The sequence below is a fragment of the Rattus rattus genome, chromosome 1 (genome assembly GCF_011064425.1).
Source record: "Rattus rattus isolate New Zealand chromosome 1, Rrattus_CSIRO_v1, whole genome shotgun sequence".
Lineage (NCBI taxonomy): Eukaryota > Metazoa > Chordata > Mammalia > Rodentia > Muridae > Rattus > Rattus rattus.
Genome location: NC_046154.1, coordinates 144,659,346 through 144,681,217, shown reverse-complemented (window position 1 = coordinate 144,681,217; position 21,872 = coordinate 144,659,346). Strand labels below are relative to the sequence as shown.

Here is a 21,872-nt window from a genome sequence, read left to right as displayed (position 1 = left end):
TGTATGTTGGAGCATCTTTTGGGTATATACCCAGGAGATTCTATAAGGAATTGAGTAGGAATTTTGATGGGGATTGCATTGAATCTGTAGATTGCTTTTGGCAAAATGGCCATTTATACTATATCAATCTTGCCAAGACATGAGCATGGGAGATCTTTCCATCTTCTGAGATCTTCCTCAATTTCTTTCTTCAGAGACTTGAAGTTCTTGTCATACAGATCTTTCACTTGCTTGGTTAATGTCACACCAAGATATTGTATATTATTTTAGACTATTGTGCAGGGTGTCATTTCCCTAATTTCTTTCTCAGGCTGTTTATCCTTTGAGTAGAGGAAGGCTACTGATTTGTTTGAGTTAATTTTATACCTCGACACTTTGCTGAAGTTGTTTATCAGGTTAAGTAGTTCTCTGGTGGAACTTTTGGGGTCATTTAAGTACACTATCATATCATCTGCCAGTAGTAATAATTTGATTTCTTCCCTTCCAATTTGTATTTCTTTGACCTCCTTTTGTTGTCTGATTGCTCTGGCTAGGACTTTGAGTACTATATTGAATAAGAAGGAAGAGAGTGAGCAGCCTAGTCCCTGATTTTAGTGGGATTGTTTCAAGTTTCTCTCCATTTAGTTTGATGTTAGCTACTGGTTTGCTGTATATTGCTTTTACTATGTTTAGGTATGGGCCTTGAATTCCTGATCTTTCCAGGACTTTTATCATAGAGGGGTGTTGAATTTTGTCAAATGCTTTCTCAGCATCTAATGAAATGATCATGTGGTTCTTATGTTTGCATTTGTTTATATAGTGGATTATGTTGATGGATTTCCGTGTATTTAACCATCCCTGCATCCCTAGGATGAAGCCTACTTGATCATAATGGATTATCATTTTGATGTGTTCTTAGATTTGGTTTGTAATAATTTCATTGAGTATTTTTGTGTCACTATTCATAAGGAAAATTGGTCTGAAGTTCTCTTTGTTGGGTTTTTGTGTGGTTTCAGTATAAGAGTAATTGTGGCTTCATAGAAGGAATTTGGTAGTGCTCTGCTTCTATTTTGTGGAATAGTTTGGACAGTATTGGTATAAGGTCTTCTATGAAGGTCTGATAGAATTCTGCACTAAACCCATCTGGTCCTGGGCTCTTTTTGGTTGGGAGATTTTTAATAAATGCTTCTATTTCTTTAGGAGTTATGGGGTTGTTTAGATGGTTTATTTGTTCCTGATTTAACTTTGGTACCTGGTATCTGTCTAGAAAATTATCCATTTCCTCCAGATTTTCCACTTTTGTTGAATATAGGCTTTTGTAGTAGGATCTGATGGTGTTTTTGTTTTTGTTTTTGTTTTTTTTTTAATAATTTTCTCAGATTCTGTTGTTATTTCTCCATTTTCATTTCTGATTTTGTTAGTTTGGATACACTATCTGTGACCTCTGGTTAGTCTGTCTAAGGGTTTATCTATCTCGTTGACTTTCTCAAAGAACCAGTTCCTGCTTTTGTTGATTCTTTGTAGAGTTCTTTTTGTTTCTATTTGGTTGATTTCAGCTCTGAGTTTGATTATTTCCTGCCTTCTACTCCTCTTGGGTTTATTTATTTCTTTCTGTTCTAGAGCTTTTGTACTGTCAAGCTGCTGATATATGCTTTCTCCTGTTTCTTTTCGCAGGCACTCATAGCTATGAGTTTTCCTCTTAGCACTGCTATCATTGTGTCCCATAAGTTTGGGTATGTTGTACCTTCATTTTCATTAAATTCTAAGAAGCCTTTAACTTCTTTATTTCTTCCTTGACCAAGTTGTCATTGAGTAGAGTGTTGTTCAACTTCCATGTATATGTGGGCTTTCTGTGGTTATTGTTATTGAAGACCAGTCTTTGTCCATAGTGATCTGATAGGATCCATGGAATTATTTTTATCTTCCTGTATCTGTTGAGGCTTGTTTTATGACAGATTATATGGTCAATTTTGGAGAAGGTACCATGAGGTGCTGAGAAAAAGGTATATTCTTTTGTTTTAGGATGGAATGTTCTATAAATACCTGTTAAATCCATTTGGTCTGTAACGTCTGCTAGTTTCTCTACATCTCTGTTTAATTTCTGTTCCCATGATCTGTCTAGTGATAAGAGTGGGGTTTTGAAATCTCCTACTATTATTGTGTGAGGTGCAATGTGTGCTTTGTGCTTTAGTAAGGTTTCTTTTATGAATGTAGGTGCCCTTGCATTTGGAACATAGATATTTAGGATTTATCTTGGTGGATTTTTCCTTTGATGAATATGAAGTGTCCTTCCTTATCTTTTTTAATGACTTTTGGTTGAAAGTCAATTTTATTTGATATTAGAATGGCTACTCCAGCTTTTTTCTTCAGGCCAGTTGCTTGGAGAGTTGTTTTCCAGTCATTTACTCTGAGTTAATGTCTGTCTTTGTCTCTGTGGTGTGTTTCCTGCATGCAGCAAAATGCTGGGTCCTCTTTACATATCCAGTCTGTTAGTCTATGTCTTTTTATTGGGGAATTGAGTCCGTTGATGTTGAGAGATAGTAAGGAATAGTGATTGTTGCTTCCTGTTATTTTCCTTGTTTGCGGTGGAATTATGTTTGTGTATCTCTTTTGGTTTCATTGCAAGATTATACTCTTCCTTTCTGTATGGTGTAGTTTCTCTCCTTGTATTGGAATTTTCCATCCATTATCCTTTGTAGGGCTAGATTTGTAGAAAGATATTGTGTAAATTTGGTTTTTGTCATGGATTATCTTGGTTTCTCTATCTATGTTAATTGAGAGTTTTGCTGGATATAGTAGTTTGGGCTGGCATTTGTGTTCTCTTTGGATCTGTATGACATCTGTCCAGGATCTTCTGGCTTTCATAGTCTCTGGTGAGAAGTCTGGTGTAATTCTTATAGATTTGCCTTTATAAGTCACTTGACCTTTTTCCCTTACTGCTTTTAATATTCTTTGTTTTGCGCATTTGGTGTTTTAACTATTATGTGACGGGAGGAATATCTCTTCTGGTACAGTCTATTTGGAGTTCTGTAGGCTTCTTGTATGTTTATGGGCATCTCTTTCTTTAGGTTAGGGAAGTTTTCTTGTATAATTTTGTTGAATATATTTACTGGCCCTTTAAGTTGAGAGTCTTCACTTTCTTCTATACCTATTATCCTTAGGTTTGATCTTCTCATTGTGTCTTGGATTTCCTGGATGTTTTAGGCTAGAAGCTTTTTGCGTTTTACATTATCTTTGACAGTTGTGTCGATGTTTTCTATGGTATCTTCTGTCTCTGAGATTCTCTCTATCTCTTGTTTTCTGTTGGTGATGCTTGTATCTACAACTCCTTGTCTCTTCCTTAGGTTTTCTTTATCCAGTGTTGTCTCCCTCTGTGCTTTATTGTTTCTATTTCCATTTTTAAATCCTGAATGGTTTTGTTCCTTCACCTGTTTAGTTGTGTTTCCTGTAGTTCTTTCAGGGATGTTTTTGTGTTTCCTCTTTAAGGTCTTCTACTTCTTTACTTGTGTTTTCCTGCATTTCTTTATGGGAGTTCTTTATGTCCTTCTTAAAATCCTCCATCATTATCATAAAATGTGATTTTAAATCTATATCTTGCTTTTCTGGTGTGTTTGGATATCCAGTATTTTCTCTGGTGGGAGAACTGGGCTCTGATGATGCCACGGTGTCTTGGTTTCTGTTGTTTAGGTTCCTGCACCTGCCTCTAGCCATTGGGTTGTCTCTGATGTTTGCTTGTCTTGCTGTTTCTGAGAGTGACTTGATTCCCTGTAGGCCTCTGTGTCAGCACTCCTGTAGAACTGTTTTCCTGTTTTCTTTCAGCATTTTCTGAGAACAGATGCTCTGATTTCAGGTGTATATCTGCACTTGGTGACTGTCTTCCAGCTCTAGGCGTGGACAGGAATCAGAAGGGTCCTGCCCCTGATTGCTCCTAGGTCCTTGTACCCAGGGGGCACAGTTGGCACTAGGCAATTCCCTCTTGGGTCTGGAATGTGGGCAGAGGGTAGTCTCCTCTGTCTTCTCAGGAGTATCCACACTTCTGAGGGTCCAGCTCTCTCCCCCACGGGATTTGGTTTGAGGGAGCTGTTTGGTCGGTTCAGTTCCATCCTGGGCGCAGACCAGAACCTCGGGTACCGGCGGCTGACTGTTCCTATATTCCTGTGTCCAGAGGCACTGTGCAGTTTCCCCTTGAACCAGGGAATGTGGGCAGAGGTGTGCAGAAGTGGCAATCTGTCCTGCGATCTTAGGATGTCTGCTGCTTCCCTCCTTCTTAAAAGGGGGAACAAAAATATTCATAGGAGGGGATATGGAGGCAGAGTTTGGATCAGCGACTGAAGGAACAGCGACTGAAGGAACAGCCATTCAGAGTCTGCCCCATATGTGCCCCATATGTACACAGTCACCAAGACTAGATAAGATTGATGAAGCTAAGAAGGTCATGCTGACAGGAACCAGATATAGATGTCTCCTGTGAGACACAATCAGAGCATGTCAAATATAGAGGCGAACGCTAGCAGCAAACCACTGAACTGAGAACAGGACCCGGATTGGAGGAATTAGAGAAAGGATTGAAAGAGCGAAGGGGCTTGCAACTCCGTAAGAACAACATTACCAATCAACCAGAGCTCCCAGGGATTAAACCACTACCCAAAGACTGCACATGGACTGACCCAGAGCTCCAACTGCATATGTAGCAGAGGATGGACTTGTTGGGCACCAGTGGAAGGAGAAGCCCCTGGGTCTGCCAAGGTTGGACCCCCAGTGTAGGGGAATGCAGGAGGGGGGAGCAGGGGGAGGAAAAGAAGGGGTGAATGGGGAGGGGAACACCCTTATAGAAAAAGGGGAGGGGATGGGATAGAGGGGCTTATGTCCAGGAAAGGTAATAACATTTGAAATGTAAACAAACAAACAAACAAACAAAGATCTGGTTATCTGGTGGTGCATGCCTTGAATCTCAGCATTTAGGGGTCAGAGGCTGGCAGATCTCTGAGTTTGAGGACAGCCTGGTCTATAGAGTGAGTTCCAGGACAGCCAGGGCTTCATAGTGAGATCCTGTAAAAAACGTTTTCAACTTTATTAATACAAATTTATTTAAATACTTTAGTACTCAGATGCAGTCTATGTAATCATCTTATAGTAATATTAGAAAGAAGAATTTATACAATTTTGTGAGCAATATATAATTTAAAACTTCATGGCAAACATCTTACCTGTCTACAAGCAGAGTGTCACTGGTTATAACTAAAATATCCAAGCAGTTTTCTCGCTCACTGTTGCAGTCTCTCGTCTGTACTAGGCTCATCAGCAAACAGAGTTTGAGCAAATTGTAAGTTCCCAGAGGAACAATATGTGATGCAAAGACATTGGCCAATATTGCTGTGAATCTCCAGCATGAGCTGGAGGTCAGGGAGAGGAGACACCTGAAGTTGTCACTAATTCCTGAAGGAACTGAAAGAAAATTTGATTTCATTTGTTCAAAATAATTTCAAAATATAGTTCTTTATGACATTATGATTGATGGCCCTGCTTGTCCATCATTTCTTATCCCAGTCACCTCACACACCCACATGAATGAGTTGTGAACTGAAAGCCAATCATTTGTTCTCTGAAGTCATGTGAGGCAGCAGGCATGAGGCGTCTGTACTGCTGCCTGTGCTCCTGTCAGGAAGCCCCGGAGTGCTGTGTTGGAAGGTTTCTATTTCCCACTCTGAAAGCGCTGTGCCACGGCACACTGTCTAATGTTCTCTAGATGTTCTCCACCCTGGCTCTATGGGCTCCGAAGAAGGCAAATGTCGGAGGGGACGCTGCACACGCTACCTCTGCTCTCCTTTGAGCAGCTCTCACAGCACAGACCCCTGGGAAGGCCTGTCTTACTCTCACACTTGAATCCTGAGTTCGACAGAAGAAAGCAGACTATCTACCTGCTTTTACTGCTTAGGCCTAGCACAAAGGTAAACAACACTGTTTGCTAAACAGACGGACTGACATATATAAAATACATGGTTTCTTCTTACCTTTTGCTGGGTAAGGAGTGATACTGTTTGCTTCTACACAGAGAGCAGTTTGTGAAGTTTTCACACAGACTGGAATTCCAATAATTTTATATTCATTTCCTATTTTCATCTTATTCACTAGTTCATCTATGTTTATTAAACACAAAGAAAATAGCTTTCACAAAATGAAAATTGCATATCATCATCTGTTTCAAAGATCTGGAACAAGTGCCATCTCAGTAGTTGAGTTAGTAGTGAAGTGTTTACCTCTCATGACTAGAGTATCCACATGCAATGGCACCAGTAATGGAAGCAAGGCCATTGTATTGCTGACATACATCGATATTTATAGGCACTATGAGTAAGCTTCAAGAAGCATGTGGAATAGCAACTAGGATAGTTAAATATTCATAATGCAGTCAAGAGGAAAAATACCACTCTATATAAGATAGACCATATTCAATTAAATGCTAAAGAATGTTAATAAACAATATCATGAAAGTAACATTTATTTTGAAAATTAAGTAATTTTAAAAGACAGCACTCACTTTCTACAGCATTTCTAAGGTCTCGTCTGGGTACTCTCCTGCACACTGTAAATTGTGGCTATTCCCACCTGTACCTTGTTCATGATAAACTGAGAGAGCAAGCAGTCTCTGCAGGACCAAGTCATTGTAGTGGCAAAACTGAATGCACGTCTAGTCCAGTCTTCACCCTTTGATGTTAGACGGTGTTCTTCTCACACACAAAGCTGGGCTAAGCTTTTAAGTTCAGTCATGTGTGTATGTGTGCTGTATGTATGTGTGTGTGTGTACATGTTGGAAGTCAGAGCACAACTCTCAGGAGTTCTCTTCCTTCACTATGTGGGTTACACTGATCAACTCTGGCTATGAGGCTTGGCAGCAAGCATTTCTACCTGACAGCGCATCTTTCCAGCCTTCCGGTTTATTTTTAAAGCACAATTAAGAAAGAGCTCAGTCGGGGTTGGGGATTTAGCTCAGGGGTAGAGCGCTTGCCTAGCAAGCGCAAGGCCCTAGGTTCAGTCCCCAGCTCTAAAAAAAAAAGAAAAAAAAAAAAAGAAAAAGAAAAAGAAAAAAAGAAAGAGCTCAGTCAGCAAAGTACCTGCCATGCTCTTTACTGACTTCTGCCTGTTTCCTAGTGCCACATGAGAAGCTGGGCATGACAGGTCACACCTGTGACCTCAGTACTGAGTGGTGTAGGGAGGACAGGCCAGTACTTGGAGCTCATGGGACAGCTAGCCAAGTCCAAAGGCTAAGCACCATGCTGTGTGAGAGACCCTGTCTCAAAAAAACAAATATTTATGCTGTGCAGCTAAATCTCCAAATCTTTTCTTCATCACGTTCGTGTATTATTAATTTCTTTTGAGATGGGGCCTCACTGTGTGAATCTGGCTGGCCTTGAACTCAGAGTGCCTCTGAATGCTGGGATTAAACATGCACCATCACACCCAGCTCTGAATGCTAATAGTAACAAAACAGAACACACACACTCACACACACCCACACACACAACATACACACACATATGCACTGCGCATATATACACACACTTGTCACGCACACACACACACACACACACACACACACACACACACACACACACACACATGCACACGCACACACACTCACATACAGAATAATGTGACATCATTACTATAAAGTGGCCATGACCCTGGGACTTGACAATTCCAGATAAAGATGACTTCCCATGCTTAAGCTGTCAGTATACTTTATAAAATGTCAGCATAAAATAGCTGGCTCCCTATTTTATAGCAGTTTTTTCTAGTTCAAACAGGACTTTACATACCTCTTAGGAAAACACTAAGCGACTGAAATCTAAATGGCTGGTTTTTAGGATCTCCTTGAAAAGCATGAAGGACTTTTGTGGTGATTATTTCGACTATCTGTTTATCTTAAGGTAAAGAACAAAAAAACAGTTAATAGAATCCATATTCAGTTTAAGTCTCCTATTAAAATACAAGCGACTATTGGAAAGTTATCACAAAGTGTAATTGCATTTTTTACCACCAAGTACTCTAAATTTTCTGTCTTCTTGAAGTGAAGATGAACAGAGACTGCATAAAAAGTCATTTCTTACTGTTGCAGATTCTGTAGCACCGGGCACATGGACTCTTATATATTGAAATCCTGAAAGAAAATAGTGCCAAGCTCAGCCGCTTTCAGATTTGGCTATTTTCAATCAATTTTAATATTATCTGTTAGTGTGTCTTGCTTGCCTTGTTGTATGTTGAGACAAGGTATCACTGTGCAGCCCAAGCTAGCCCAGGCTAGCCCAGGCTAGCCTGGCTCCTTCCACCCTCCTGCTTTAGCTTCCCCAGTGCTGGCAACATGGCTGTCTCCTCCCAGGCACTATGCTAAGGTACTGGTAAGATGGACATGTAAACACACAACTTCTGTATGTGGCATTGTTTACAGAGAGCACAGAGAAGAGAGAGGAAGCATCCAGCTCAACCAGCCTTGAGAATCAATGGAAAAGGGCTGACTAGGTTAAATCTTAAGCAGTGAGGAAACTGCATGAGCAAACAGTTCTCATTTTCGTTCTGTCTCATTTGGTATGTCTTTTTTCAGGACAATATCAACACTTATTCATTGGTGGAGTGCAGGGAAGACCGTTTCAAGATTACGCACAGTAAACTTATAGACATTAGGAGACACCGACATGTCTAGTTTACCACACTTGGAGTAGCCGCCAATTGTGAATATGGTTTGAGATGGGATAGCTTGATAAGTTCATTTCCCATGTGAACACTGACCTTTTGAGAAAGGACATACTTCATCTGAACAGAGGAACCTTGCGCCTTGCGTGTACTTGGTTACAGTTGTCATGGCAATCACAATCCCCTGCATCATATAAAATCTCTGAGATGCATAATTAAGTGGAAACTCACAAAGATCAAGACTATAGCTTGGCAGGGATGGTAAATGTGTTAACTTCAGCACAATATTGATCTGAGAAGAACACAAAAGCACATTAGTAAAAGGTGCCATCCAACTTGACTTGCTTTATTATATAGCAAAAATACTATCTAATTTGCTTTTGTTGCTATGAACCAAATATCAAGCCAGAGAAAAACATATGAAATGTAAATATAACTCCTATAACATCTTAATTAAAAAATGCCACAAGGAGCTTATTGGTTCTCCTTAAAAAATACACATTCTCTGGATCACACTATAATGTGAACCCCAATAGCATTGGACACTTAAGTGCCCAGACTGTGATCTCAAAATATTAATTCACATTAAAAGGAATCAGAGCTCTTTAGAGGGAAAGTAATGATTCTAATCTGAGACAGAAAATATAGGAAATGGGTTATTGGGGCATCTAATTTTTTAAGTTATACTTATTGTGTATGTACACACACACACACACACACACACACACACGTGTGTCACAGCATGCGGTGGCATGTGTGAAGGTGAGAAGAGAAACTGTGAGGATCCGTTCTCTCCTACCAGGTGGGCATGGGATGGAATTAAAGCGCTCAGGCTTGGAAGCCAGCGCCTGTTCCTGCAGATACAGTGAAGAGCTTGTGACAGACTCTTGTTGAAAAAGGGAAGAGAAATGTTGGGCGTAATTACAGGTTGCTGCCTGTTTTCAAGTCGTTACCCTTCAAAGCCTTAAAAGGGAATCAAATATTTATCCCACATTTCCCAAACAAATTGTATTTTAGAGTAACCAAATAAATAATGATAAACTTATTTTTATTTTCATTTATCAATGTTAGAGATTAGAATTAGAGCCTTACCCATGCTAGGCAAATGCTCTCCTACACATTTGTATCCCTAGGTGAGACAATTTATTTTACAGAATAATTTCAGATAAATCAGAATGGGTGGCAAAATGAGAAAAATATAAAAAACAACTGCTAATGAAAGGATAGACTGTAGATATTCTAAAACCATCAGGTGAAAGTTGATGCAAATTGTGTAACTAATTACGAATCAGAACAATAGCATCTGAACCACTGGTCAACTGACATCACTAAAAATGGCTCAATATAGCCTTACGATATGGAATGTATACTATATAACATTATATAATGTGTTGTTAAAATGAACTGAATCTAGACATAAACCTCCAGAATTGTGTCTTATTTTAGATATATAGGATACAGAAAAATAACACATGCTATCGTAAGAAAGTAATTAGATGGATCCAGATGTATAATAACTTACAGGATAATTAACCAGTTTTTTTTAAAGTCAGTGTATATAAAGGAAGGCGTGGGGCTAGCACCAGACTGAAGAAGCCTCAGAGACCGACACACAAGAATTCTGAAGTATGAGCCTTGTTATGATGCTGATTTGTCTTTTTTAAATAAATCAGTTTTTAAAAACTGACCTTTTTAAAGATTTATTATATATAAGTACACTATAGCTGTCTTCAGACTCACCAGAAGAGAGCATCAGATTTCATTACAGATGGTTGTGAGCCATCATGTGGTTGCTGGGATTTGAACTCAGACCCTTAACCTCTCAGCCATCTCTCCAGCCCCTGATTTGTCTTTCTGGGGCAGGGGGAGCTTTCTTCCTTCCTTTCTTTCTTCCCTCCCTCCCTCCTTCCCTCCCTCCCTCCCTCCCATCTGTCTGTCTGTCTACCTTTCCTTTCCTTTCCTTCCCTTTTCTTCTTCCCTTCTTCCCTTCTTCCATTTTCCTTCCTTCCCTTCCTTCCTTCCCTTCCTTCTTCCTTCCTTCCCTTCTTCCCTTCCTTCCCTTCCTTCCTTCCCTTCCTTCCTTCCCTTCCTTCCCTTCCCTTCCCTTCCTTCCTCCTTGCCTTCCTTTTCTTTCCCTTCCATTCCCTTCCTTTTCTTCTTAAGTAGGCTCCAATGTAGCCCAGGCTGGCTTCAGATTCTCTGAGTAGCTGAAGCTGACCTTAAACCTTCCTTTTTCTGCTCCCTAAGTGTTGGGATTATAGGGCATGTACTGCTTCATCCTGGCCTTGGTCCTGGCTCAGGGTGGTGGTCGTGGTAGTGGTGGTGGGGAACCCCAAAAGCTAAAAAAAAGTCTTGAGATAAAAATTGGAAAAATTAAAGTATGGACTGGATATTAAATGATATCAAGAAAATACCACTGGTTTGTAAAAGATGCTGTGATTATATAAGAACACAACAGTTTCTAGACGTTGGTCCTAAAGTATTAACTGGTGGGACACACTGTGTCACTGAGCTTGAGTGATAGATATATGGAAGTCAGCTGTATAATCTCTTCACTTTTGGATACTTTTGAAATGTTATTATAAAAGCATTTATTATAAGAGTGTTAATACAGGCAAAAATGAAACATACTAAGGTATTTGTGTTAGTGGTGGCTGAACTTGGACTCAGTACCTCCTCAGGATTAGTAGGGTACCCTGGTAACTGTGTTGTTGGGGGTGTTTCCAGAGATGTTAACCATGGGAGGCTCACCTCCCTGAACATTGGCAGCTATGGGAAACAGACTTGGCTGAACGCACACAGCACTGAAACACATCCTTCCTCCTTTAAATAGTTTGTCAGATACACTGATACAGCATTGGAACTCTGACTGACCACCTAATTTGAATTCCATCGCCTGAGCCAACATGGCAGAAGAGGAGAACCTAGAGGACACCATCGTCCTCTGGCAGCAGACTCTGGTGGAATAAGCATGACCACCCCTCAAATTAAAATGGTAAGTGTAAAAAGAGAAAAAATGATATAGGAAGTAGTAAGTTGGACTTTGTAAAATTTATTCTCTTTTATTATTAACTCATTCCTGGGAAAACAATATTTTGTTATTTTGAAGATTTATACCTCAGTTTAAAAAACTTAGTTAATCAAAACTTACTTGAGTTTCAGTCTGTAACTTTCCAATTAACGAGAGAGTCTTAACAGCAACAAAGCAGACCTGTGATTTCAAACAAGTAAACACGTTACCAAGATTTCCGTGTGATGTGGAAACTGTTTCTTCTTTAACTTACTGATTGGAAAACTTGAGCGGCTTTTAAAGGATGGTGTAAAATGTGATTTCCAAGTTCCGCATCTAATTCAACAACGTCACAGGGGTTTATTAAAATATTGAACCGGTAGACAGCATAGCTTTGTTTTGAATCTGAGAAGATATAAATGTAAACATCAGGATAAGTACGTGCAGACTCTTGTCTGAGGGTTCTTGACTGACTGCCGTCGCTGACATACCATTGTAGTATTTGCAGTCGTCCATAAACTTTTGGAGGCCTCCACTTCTGTCAAGGTAGACAAGGGCTGCCTCTTTCATTGGAAGATTCTCCATCTTCTCCTTGTTGGTAATCTCCATTAGTACAAGTTAACCAGAGGGGTGGGAAAGATTAAAGTGATGAGACCCATGTAAACAGTGAGGAACAAAGCAAAGCTTACTTTTGAAGACCACTAAGAAAACTTACAATTTATTAAAGCATAAAATTGAGGATGTAAGTAGGTAAGCCTTCCAACTGAAAGGGAGACGAAAACCTAGCACTGATTGACCCCAGGACTGCACAGATGCAAGCGTGTATTATTGACGCACACCTTCATGCCCATATAACACTTTAATCAACATTCAGTTACAAGAGCCTGCGAAAGACCACACACTTACCAGGATGCCCAGGAATGCACTACTAACATGCAAATTGAAACTAATAATTTTAGATAATGACAGTCCCAATGTAAGCACAGGCTGAAGGATGGAAGGCACACTAATTCTCATCAGTCCAGTCTGTGATAGCAAGATGACTCACTGGGTAAAGAGGCTGCCAGTATCTTCGGGGCTGGGAGATAGCTTTAGCTGACAGACAAAGGTATTAGACAATTAAGTCCTCTCTCCATTCTAAATCCTTGTCAGGGACAAACATAGAACATTAACCTGCAGAGGTAGAGAGGGGTATATAAAATATGCACTTAAGCAAAAAACACTAATTATAAACAAGATATGCCATGCAGTCACTGTGATATTAGGAAGGATATGATTAAGATTGGAACCTGCCTTTAAGGACTCCAATCTAGAGAAGTCGGAAATAGTGACTAACACATTATCGAATCATTATCAGCTATCTGTCTGTATCTATTATTTATTGGCTAGCTCACTTTCCCTAGGCACCAGTAATACACAGACGAGCAAAACAGTGTCTGTCCTTTAAAGAGTCCAGCAAGTAAAGCGGCCGTGTGAGCAACTGTACAATAACTGCAGTAGGAATAGGAACAGGTTGGTGGCCACAGAACATGTGAGTGTAATGCTTCACCAAACTAGCTCTATCCTCATGTATGGGCCATGATGTTTTTCTTCTGCTTTGGAACTTTGGTTGATTACAGGAGGTAACAAGGAAGCCATGTATTCCACTTTAAAGGAATAAAGTAGTTTGTCTCTATGTGACGTAAGTATAATAATGCTGTCCCAGCTCGCTTGCCCAGCATGCACAAGGCTGGGCTCAATCCTAGCATCACCTGAATGAATGAATGAATGAATGAATGAATGAATGAATAAATAAATTTTGTTTTAGTATTCCTAAATGGGAGAGCTTTCCATATATACTAACACCCCCATTATAAGTCATATATCACTGATCTTACCCACCTAGTACCTGTAGTTCAGGATACTTTGCACAGAAAAGTAAGTGGCTATCCTTTTTGTTATTACATTAGGGTCACAATCAATAATTTTAAATTTAATAATTTGACATTGCTAGAGTATCAGGGTTTTTGTTTTTTTGGTTTTTTTTTGCCAGCTGTGCTCATGGACACATTTAATCCACAGGTCAGGAAGCAGAGGCTAATTGATCCCTGGGTTCTATAGCCTGGTCTGCAGATTGAAAACAGCCAGGGATAATACACAGAGAATCTGTGTCTCAAAACAAAACGAATCCCCTCCTCCACCAAGAACAACCACAGCAAAATTAGGTTTCTGAAGTTGGAGGTCATTGAGTGAAATGGTTGTGTAAATTCAGACTGAGTTTTTGAAGTCCAAAATAATTATATAGGGAAAGAGAAGTTTACAAAGTTTTTGAAAATAGAATAATGTCCATCTTATTTTTATTTTATTTTGGAAATTAGCTCCTTCCTGTTCCTGTGTGGAGAATGCTTTGAAACCGAACAGCCAATTATCAGTTTTCAACTAGTGTTTCTAAGAGATGGATGGACCAGTCCAGGGTATGTGGAACACAGCGAAATGGAGGCGATAATTCTAGAATCTTAAAGACTCTAATTCTGGGCTTCATGACCAACCTGTACCACACAGAGAGGAAAAAAAAAAAAAAATCAGTCAAGGCCAGGTCATGGTTGCAGAGAATAAGTAGGTTGGGCAGACTGAGTTCAAAGCTAGTCGCTGGCAGACAGGGTGGCGGTGGCCTTGATTCCAGCACTCAGGAGGCAGAGGCAGGCCTATCTCTCTGAGTTCCTGAATGGAGAGGGCTCTGCAAAGAGGACAGGGCTCTTCAAAGAAACAGAGCCTCGAAAAACAAAACAAAATAAAAAGATAGTCTTGGTAGCCTTGGGCTACATATGCGTTCTAGGGTAGTCTGAGTTGCATAACAAAGCCCTGTCTAGAAATCTCAAGTTTTGCGATGTCCAAGGCCCGGTTCACCACAGCACCTCCAAACAAGTGGATTTTCATGTATCGGATTCTCGACAGTCAGCCAGGTAGGAAAGGAGACGGGAAGTCGAGTGGAGTTCAGGGCCTTCGAAAGATGGACATAGAGCCCAATTGTCTATTAAAAATGTCTTGCTGGGCAGTAATGGCACGCACCACCCAGGAGGCAGAGGCAGGAGGATCTTTGGGTTTGAGGCCAGGCTGGTCTACAGAGCGAGTTCCAGGACAGGCAGACAGACAGTCTTGGGAATGAACGCATTTGCAAGTAGGGTATTATGAGGAGAAAAGGACACAGAGCAGGCCACGGGAATAAATACAAGTCTTCCCTCCTGTCAGCGCTGAAGGAACCCTGAGGAGATTCGGAGACCAAGGCCCAAACACCTCAGAACTCAGTCACGAGAGCGAACGCGCCTGGCTTGCGGGGCCTGCAGCCACTCAGGAGACCCCAGTGCCCTCGACCCCGTCACGCTGCCACCTCTGGAATTAGACCCACCTGCACCGCAGGACCCGCGTGGGACACGGAAGGCCTCCTGCGCAGGCGCACTCTCCCAACTGTCGGCTGGCGCGCAGGGCCTGCCGGGACCTCAGCCCTTCTGTCACCAGGGCAACCATAGTGCAGTTAGCTACCAGCAAGGCAAAAAGACGGAGATACCTCTGCCTTTGCTGTTATCTAATCCAAGACAATATCTTCTGTGAAAATTTTTCAAATTCTGCTGGTGGGGATGCGAAATAGCTCAGTAAACTTTGGAAGCTGCAGAAGACTCTCAAAGTCCATGAGAATTGAGACTATGCATCCACAGGAAACCTTGTATATTTAAACTTATACTATTACTCAAAATTGCCCCGAAGTGAACTACATGGCTTCCAACTAGCGTCAAACAGCTGTGGTATAGCAACGCAAGACAACGCGATATTCCCTTGAAATAAAAAGAATTAAGGGCTAGCACAATATGGATGGCTCTTGAGTGCACTGCACAAGATGAAAGACACAAAAGTTCCATGTTCTATGTTGCCATTCATATATGAAATAGCCAGGAATAGGCAAACACGAATACGAATTTGTGATAACCTAGGGCTTGGTAAGGCAGTGAAATGTGATTGATAATCGATAAGGGTTTCCCCCCTAAAATTGTAAAGTACACATAACAAAATGTACCATTTTAGCCACTCTTGAGTAAAAGCTGAATGTCATAAAACTATGACACTGTTTCCAGTACTGAATCATCTTCCCCTAACTCTGTACCATTTACGGATTTCCCATATTCCTGGCAATAACCATTCTGTTGTCTTCTTAAAATTAGCTACTCCAGACCTCATAAATAGAACAAATACAGCATTTGTTGTCCTGTGTCTTTTATTCTACTTCATAAAATGTCCTTAAGGCTCATCCATGCTGTAGAATGTTAGAATTTTCTTATCTTAAGTGGACAGCAAACTGTTCGTTGTTTCTTTCCTTGGTGCTGGGGACTGACCCTGAACCCCCAGGCCTCACGAGTTGCTTGTGAGGTAATGGAGATACTCTAAAGTTGAACGAAGTCTCAATAAAGCCTGTCTAGTGTTGGTCTTGAGACAGGGTCTTTCTACTATAACCTAGGATAGCCTTACACTTACCTTGTAGCCCAGGCTGGCTCTGAACTCAGTTTGTAGCATAGGCAAGTCTCGAATTCACGATTTTGCCTTAGGTTCCATGTGCAAGACTTATAGGTGCATTTCACAATGGATAAATTCTATAGCATGAGAATTAAAGACCAATGAAAGTTTTACCAAACAACAAAACTCCTAAAAATTGGGTTGGCTCAAGTCTATTACTTGGCATAATTGACCTCCTTCCTCTTCAGGGGAAAGGGTTTCAGTTAGGAAACCATTATGTAACGCGTGTCCCACAGCTTTGAGTCACTGTACGAGCACTTTTTTTTTTTTTTTTTTTTTTGTATTTTTGCTGACTTCGTAAACATGACAACACAAACATGTCTTTTGACACTGATTCCAAATTTGGGGGACAGTTTTGCCTTTCTTTAAATGTAAGTGAGAAGTAAAGCAGTGAGAGCCTTGGCTCCAGTGGTCGATTGCAGCTGGTTCACACCGACAATGCAGGGCCCGCACCCGCTGCTGCTTCACTGTGACAGAACAGTGAAAAGCGGGCAGGCACACTTTCTACATCTTCTGTTCTTAGGGCCCCTGTGGAAGGCCCGGGCAATGATCATCTTCAGTGTCGGGTGGATGGGATTTGGAGTCACCTGGGAAACATGAATCTGTGTGGATCTGCGAGAACTTTCCCAGAGAGGTTTAAGAGGGGGAGATCCACCCTAAATGTGGAGCAGCGCCCTGTGGATGGACATCCTGGGCTGCACAAGAGGGAGCTCATGAAATATCAGCATTTATCTCTGATTCCTGACTGAAGACCCAATGTGACCAAGTGCTTGGCGCATCTGCTTATGCCACCAGGACCAACCGTTCCCTCAAACTGAGCAAATCCAGCTCACTCTTAAGTTGCTTCTGTTTGCTGTGTCACATGATGGACAAGAGCCAAAGGCAGGCTGGGGTTTTCCCAATCACCCATCCAACACACTGAAAACTCTCACTGCCGGTTCTGACAGGGAATGCTTGTATGCTGTAATCCTGGTTAGTGAGACAGACCTCAAGGAACGAAGTCAGCTGTGGAGCTTCTGAGGTAGGGAAATTAAAGCCCCCCTCCCCCTCTGGTTAGATATTCTCAGACCTGAATGCAACTTCTCAGGATGTCACAGGCATCTCAGTCCACAAAAGAATTAATCAGAAGGTGAAGAAGGTAGGAGGTGAGAAAAGGATCTAGGACCAAAAGAGGCCATGGTGGAGGTCTGAGGAACCGCCAGGGACACGGGGGCTGCTGAGGCCAATGGCTTCCACTTGCCACTGCTTCCCTCCCCCCCACCCCGCCCAAACCCCAGCATCATGTGGAACCTGCTAGAGCCAGAGGGATCTGGAAACCACACTTCACCTGGGAATGACAGAGTGGCCAATTCATCTCCTAAGCATTTCTTCTTTGAGCTCCTCTTTTCCACGTAAGGTGTAAGGTTCGCAATGGCTCTGCTTGTGTATCAGTCGTTTCAGGGTTACAGCTTCTCTATCCAGTTTAAGGTCGTCTTTAGCCATATGTGCGCTCTTTTTCTTTCTCTCGCTACCCACTCCCTTAATTTTAACATGCCATACATTTAACAATATCTAATATTCATGGACCCTAACTCTACCCCAACTTTCCCTTCTCACCTACTTTTTGTGGACTATTTCCCCAATTAGATTAATACTTTATCTTTTTTCTTATCCACCCTACTTCTCTTTCATTCTTAGTAAGTGAAGTTTGAGTCTACTACACACTGCCTTTGTTTATCTTCCAACAGTTACTGACGTCAAGTGCTAGTGACCAGTATGACCCTGCTCAGTGGTAATAAGGGCACTGGCGACTGCTTTCCCAGCCACTTTCCCACTCAGGAAATAATAAAGCTTATATCAGGTATGTTGAGCACCCGGACTAAGGAATTATTTTCTGAACTCAATTCTACCATATTTAATTCCTACCTGATCATCAAAAATACTCAACCTGGGGGCAGGATAGATGGTGCAGCAGGTGAGTGCTTCCTGCCCTTGCAGAGAACGCAGGGCTGGTTTGTTGCACCCGTATGATGGGTCCCCTGGGTAACTCCAGCTCCACAGATTTGATGCCACTGCACGTGTGGTAGGACACTCACTCACTTAGGCTAACACATACCCATAAATAAATCCTATGCCATGTCGTGAGAAGAGTTAGATAAGTGCCAGAGAACTCAAAATATAATTGTATGTCTGAAGGCACGGGTTTTTGAATGAAATAAGGAAGACAATGGATAATAGGAAAGAGGAATTAAACAAAGAGAAACTTATCTGAAATGGTGGAAATAAAGCACACAGGAAGTCTCAGTAACAGAAGAGATTAACAGTCTATCTGGGCCTGCAGACAAGATAGAGGAACCAGATCAATCCAACAAGGACAGAGATGATAAAAAGGTTCCAATGAGACGCTCAAGATATATGTGACACCCTGAGAGACAAAATCTGTGGTTAGAAGCACAAAGGAAGAACCACCTCAATCTAAAGGCACAAAAACATTTTCAAAAGAACTGAAACAAAATAGAACTGAATCATCAGAAAGAAAATGCCAATCCGAATCCAGGAGGCACTTAGGACTCCTAATCAATGACATTAGACAGTAGCCTTCCCTCACCATACTAAAACTAAAACTCCAAATAAAAAGAACAAGCGTGTGTAATGTACCAAGAGAAATGTCAAGTCTGTGAGATATAAAGGTAGGCCCATCAGAGTAACAGCAGATTATTCAAGTGCACTTTAAGAACCAGGAGGGCTGGACAGATGTATTTAAGGTCCTGACAGACAACAACTGCCCACCAGATTACTGAGTTGCCTGTAGGCACACATCTTTGGAAACTTGGTTCCCGTTTTGTAGTGCTGTCTGATGAGATGTGGAATGTTTCAGAAGTACAGCCCTCCTGAAGGAAATGCATTTTGGGGGGTGAGCTTCGATGGTCTACAGCCTTGTTCTCCTAGCAGGTCCCTGTCTGCTGTGTGCCACTGAAAATATAACCAGTCATCTTCCCATTCCTACAAACCCCACTGTTGATGGACCCTCCCTCCGGAATGGTAAGACAAAACAAATTCTTCTGTAAGGTGCCTTTGGTCTAGAGTACCGTGAAAACAGAAACAGTTAACAGAAAAGTAACTGACTCAGCAAAGTTATTCTCACAATTGAAAAAAAAAAACTTTCTGTGATAAAAAATAGGCTAAAGGGACTATGTCCACTACGCCAGCTCGGCAGAAAACACACTAAGAAATCTTTCTGACCAAAGAGAAAAGTAAATGCACCCCTGAAGCCACGGTGGGGGGGAACCATGCTAGAATGATAGTTAAGCAAGAGAAGAGGAAAAATACCAAACACTACAAAATCAACAAGATGTCAGGAATCAATATACAGCTTTTAATAATAACTCTACATACAGTCTCAACCAAAAGACATTCATGGAGAGGATCCAAATGCAGAGATCATGTACTTGTTGTATTAACTGGACTCAACGGGTTATTTTAAAAAAGACATGAAGTTGGGAGAGAAACATGCATGTTATGGGGGCAAGTTTGGGGTGGGGGGAGACCAGAGTGAGGCACAGATAAGGCAAAAATACATTGTATACATGGATGAAATTCTCAAAGAATAAATACAAACGTAAAAACCCTAGGTAATGAAGTCGTCTAGCTACTATCCATCAAAATGTACCTCAGATTCTTTTCCTCTCTACTTGTGATAAATGTCCTCAATTAAGATTAACACCCAGGACCAGAGAGAGAGACAGTGGTTTAGAGAAATTGCTGCTCTTCCAGAGGATCAGAGTTCATCTTCTAGCACCCATGTCAGGTGGTTTACAAGCACCTACATCTCCAGTCTCTGGAGACCTGAGTCCCTCTTCTGGCCTCTTCTGGCCTCTGCATACATGTAATAAATATGTGTGTGTGTGTGTGTGTGTGTGTGTGTGTGTGTGCGCACACACACGCGCACACACAAACATCTTTAAGAGATAAGTGTTAGTGATCAATATCAATGTGTCATTAGCAAAGTAAACTAATGTATCCGTGTGTACACACACAGACACACACACACACACAGACATACACATACACACACAGAGACACACATGGAATTGAACTCAGGGCCTCAGGGATACTAGGCAAGCAGTCCACCACTGAGTCATGCTGTGACACGTGGATGCCACAGAACAGCCTGTAGGTGTCATTTCTCTTTCCTTCCATCACGTAGGTCCTGGGTATTAAACTCTGCTCATCAGGCTTGGTGGCAAAGATGACCGGTAAACCATCTTGCCAGCCTGTAAGCCTCAAGTTTTGAATGACTCACGGCTACCACTGGTCACAGAAATGCCTAACACAGCAAGGATGTATTTACTATCTAAAAAGAACTTTTGCAAAGGTCAAGTAGAGATTCAAACTGGCCATTTGTGTGGTGTGAAAGTACTACAGTTCTCAGTCTTCTGCGTTCCTCCAGTTAACTATTAAAACATAAGAAAACATAAGAACATCTAAATATCGACCTCATTGTAGGCTTCCCCACAAATGTTTAACCAAAGCTGAGTAGAAACATCTCACACTTCTCTTTATCATTCATTTCTCACAGTGCAGTAGGTGTGGGGAACGATGAACCCATGAAATAAGCCGTGCAAGAGTTTATGATAAAAATTTTGGTGCTACTTTTGAATGCAGATTTATAAAATCATCGTGTGTCTGGTTCTCCCAGTAAGCAGGGTTAGCATTTTTATTGTAGCCAAACCTATGTAAAAGCTATCTACCTGTTACATGTGAGATTCTTTGACCACTTCTTTTTTTTGGTTCTTTTTTACGGAGCTGGGGACCAAACCCAGGGCCTTGCGCTTCCTAGGTAAGCGCTCTACCACTGAGCTAAATCCCCAGCCCCTTTGACCACTTCTTAACTGTTATAGAATGGCTTGTGTACTAATAACTTATTCTCTGCTGTTGCAACGTTGGTTAAATTTCAAAAATTATATTTGAACACAGCATAGCATTTTTCTTTCTCAGTTCATTTACTGTGTGCAAAACTGAACATTTAAGAACTGAAAAATGTTTCCAAAAATTACACTTGTGTACGAGAGTGAAATTTATGGTTCTTTTCTACTATGTGGGTCTCAGGGACTGAACTCTGGTAATCAGAGTAGGTGGCAAGTACCCTTACCTGGTGAGCCCCCTTGCCTGTCCTGAAAAGTGGTTTGTAGGGAGGCCTGCCACCCACTAAGACGTGTTTAAAAGATTGCAAATGAGCAGCAAGACAGTTTACCGTGATGCTAACAGTGTGAACTAAACGCAAATAGATCTCTAACGGGAATGCTATCAGTGAAGCTGAGAACAACTTTTTCCTAATATCAGTTTAATATATATGAAAAGTGGCAAAGAACCCAAATACTTGAAAAAATGTTGTGGGTTTAACTTGTTTTCCTTTTGTGTGTATATGTGTCTGCGTGCATGTGCACCATGTGCATGCTGGGTGCCTGAGGAGACCAGATGGTGGTTGGAGTCCCTAGAACTGGAGCCACATTGTGTGTCCCCAGGTGGGTACTGGGAACCAGACCCTGGCCCTCTGCAAGAACAGCAAATGTTCTTAATTTTAGATGCATCTCTCTAGGCCCCGTCCCAATACTCCTATACACATTACTACTCATTTTTGCTGTTAATTTTTCTAATACACAAACATGACTTA

The 21,872-nt window shown here is 41.3% G+C and overlaps 1 protein-coding gene and 1 long non-coding RNA gene across 2 annotated transcripts in view; one reads left to right on the top strand and one right to left on the bottom strand.

The window, feature by feature from the left end:
- Window positions 1–12,304, bottom strand: part of Mcmdc2 (minichromosome maintenance domain containing 2) — a 33,887-nt gene extending 21,583 nt beyond the window's left edge. Inside the window, exons 1-8 of the mRNA XM_032906600.1 lie at window positions 12,169–12,304; window positions 11,952–12,082; window positions 11,819–11,878; window positions 8,764–8,959; window positions 8,015–8,137; window positions 7,797–7,901; window positions 5,991–6,116; window positions 5,187–5,424 (exon numbers count right to left, since the gene is read on the bottom strand). Coding sequence (XP_032762491.1) covers window positions 5,187–5,424; window positions 5,991–6,116; window positions 7,797–7,901; window positions 8,015–8,137; window positions 8,764–8,959; window positions 11,819–11,878; window positions 11,952–12,082; window positions 12,169–12,286 — 1,097 coding nt within the window. The 5' untranslated portion in view covers window positions 12,287–12,304. The remainder of the gene's footprint in view (window positions 1–5,186; window positions 5,425–5,990; window positions 6,117–7,796; window positions 7,902–8,014; window positions 8,138–8,763; window positions 8,960–11,818; window positions 11,879–11,951; window positions 12,083–12,168) is intronic.
- On the top strand, window positions 11,056–19,317 carry LOC116903870. Its single transcript, XR_004388308.1, has 3 exons — window positions 11,056–11,662; window positions 17,947–18,059; window positions 19,151–19,317. It is a non-coding gene; the product is annotated as an uncharacterized LOC116903870 (long non-coding RNA).
- The last annotated feature ends 2,555 nt before the right edge of the window (window positions 19,318–21,872 follow it).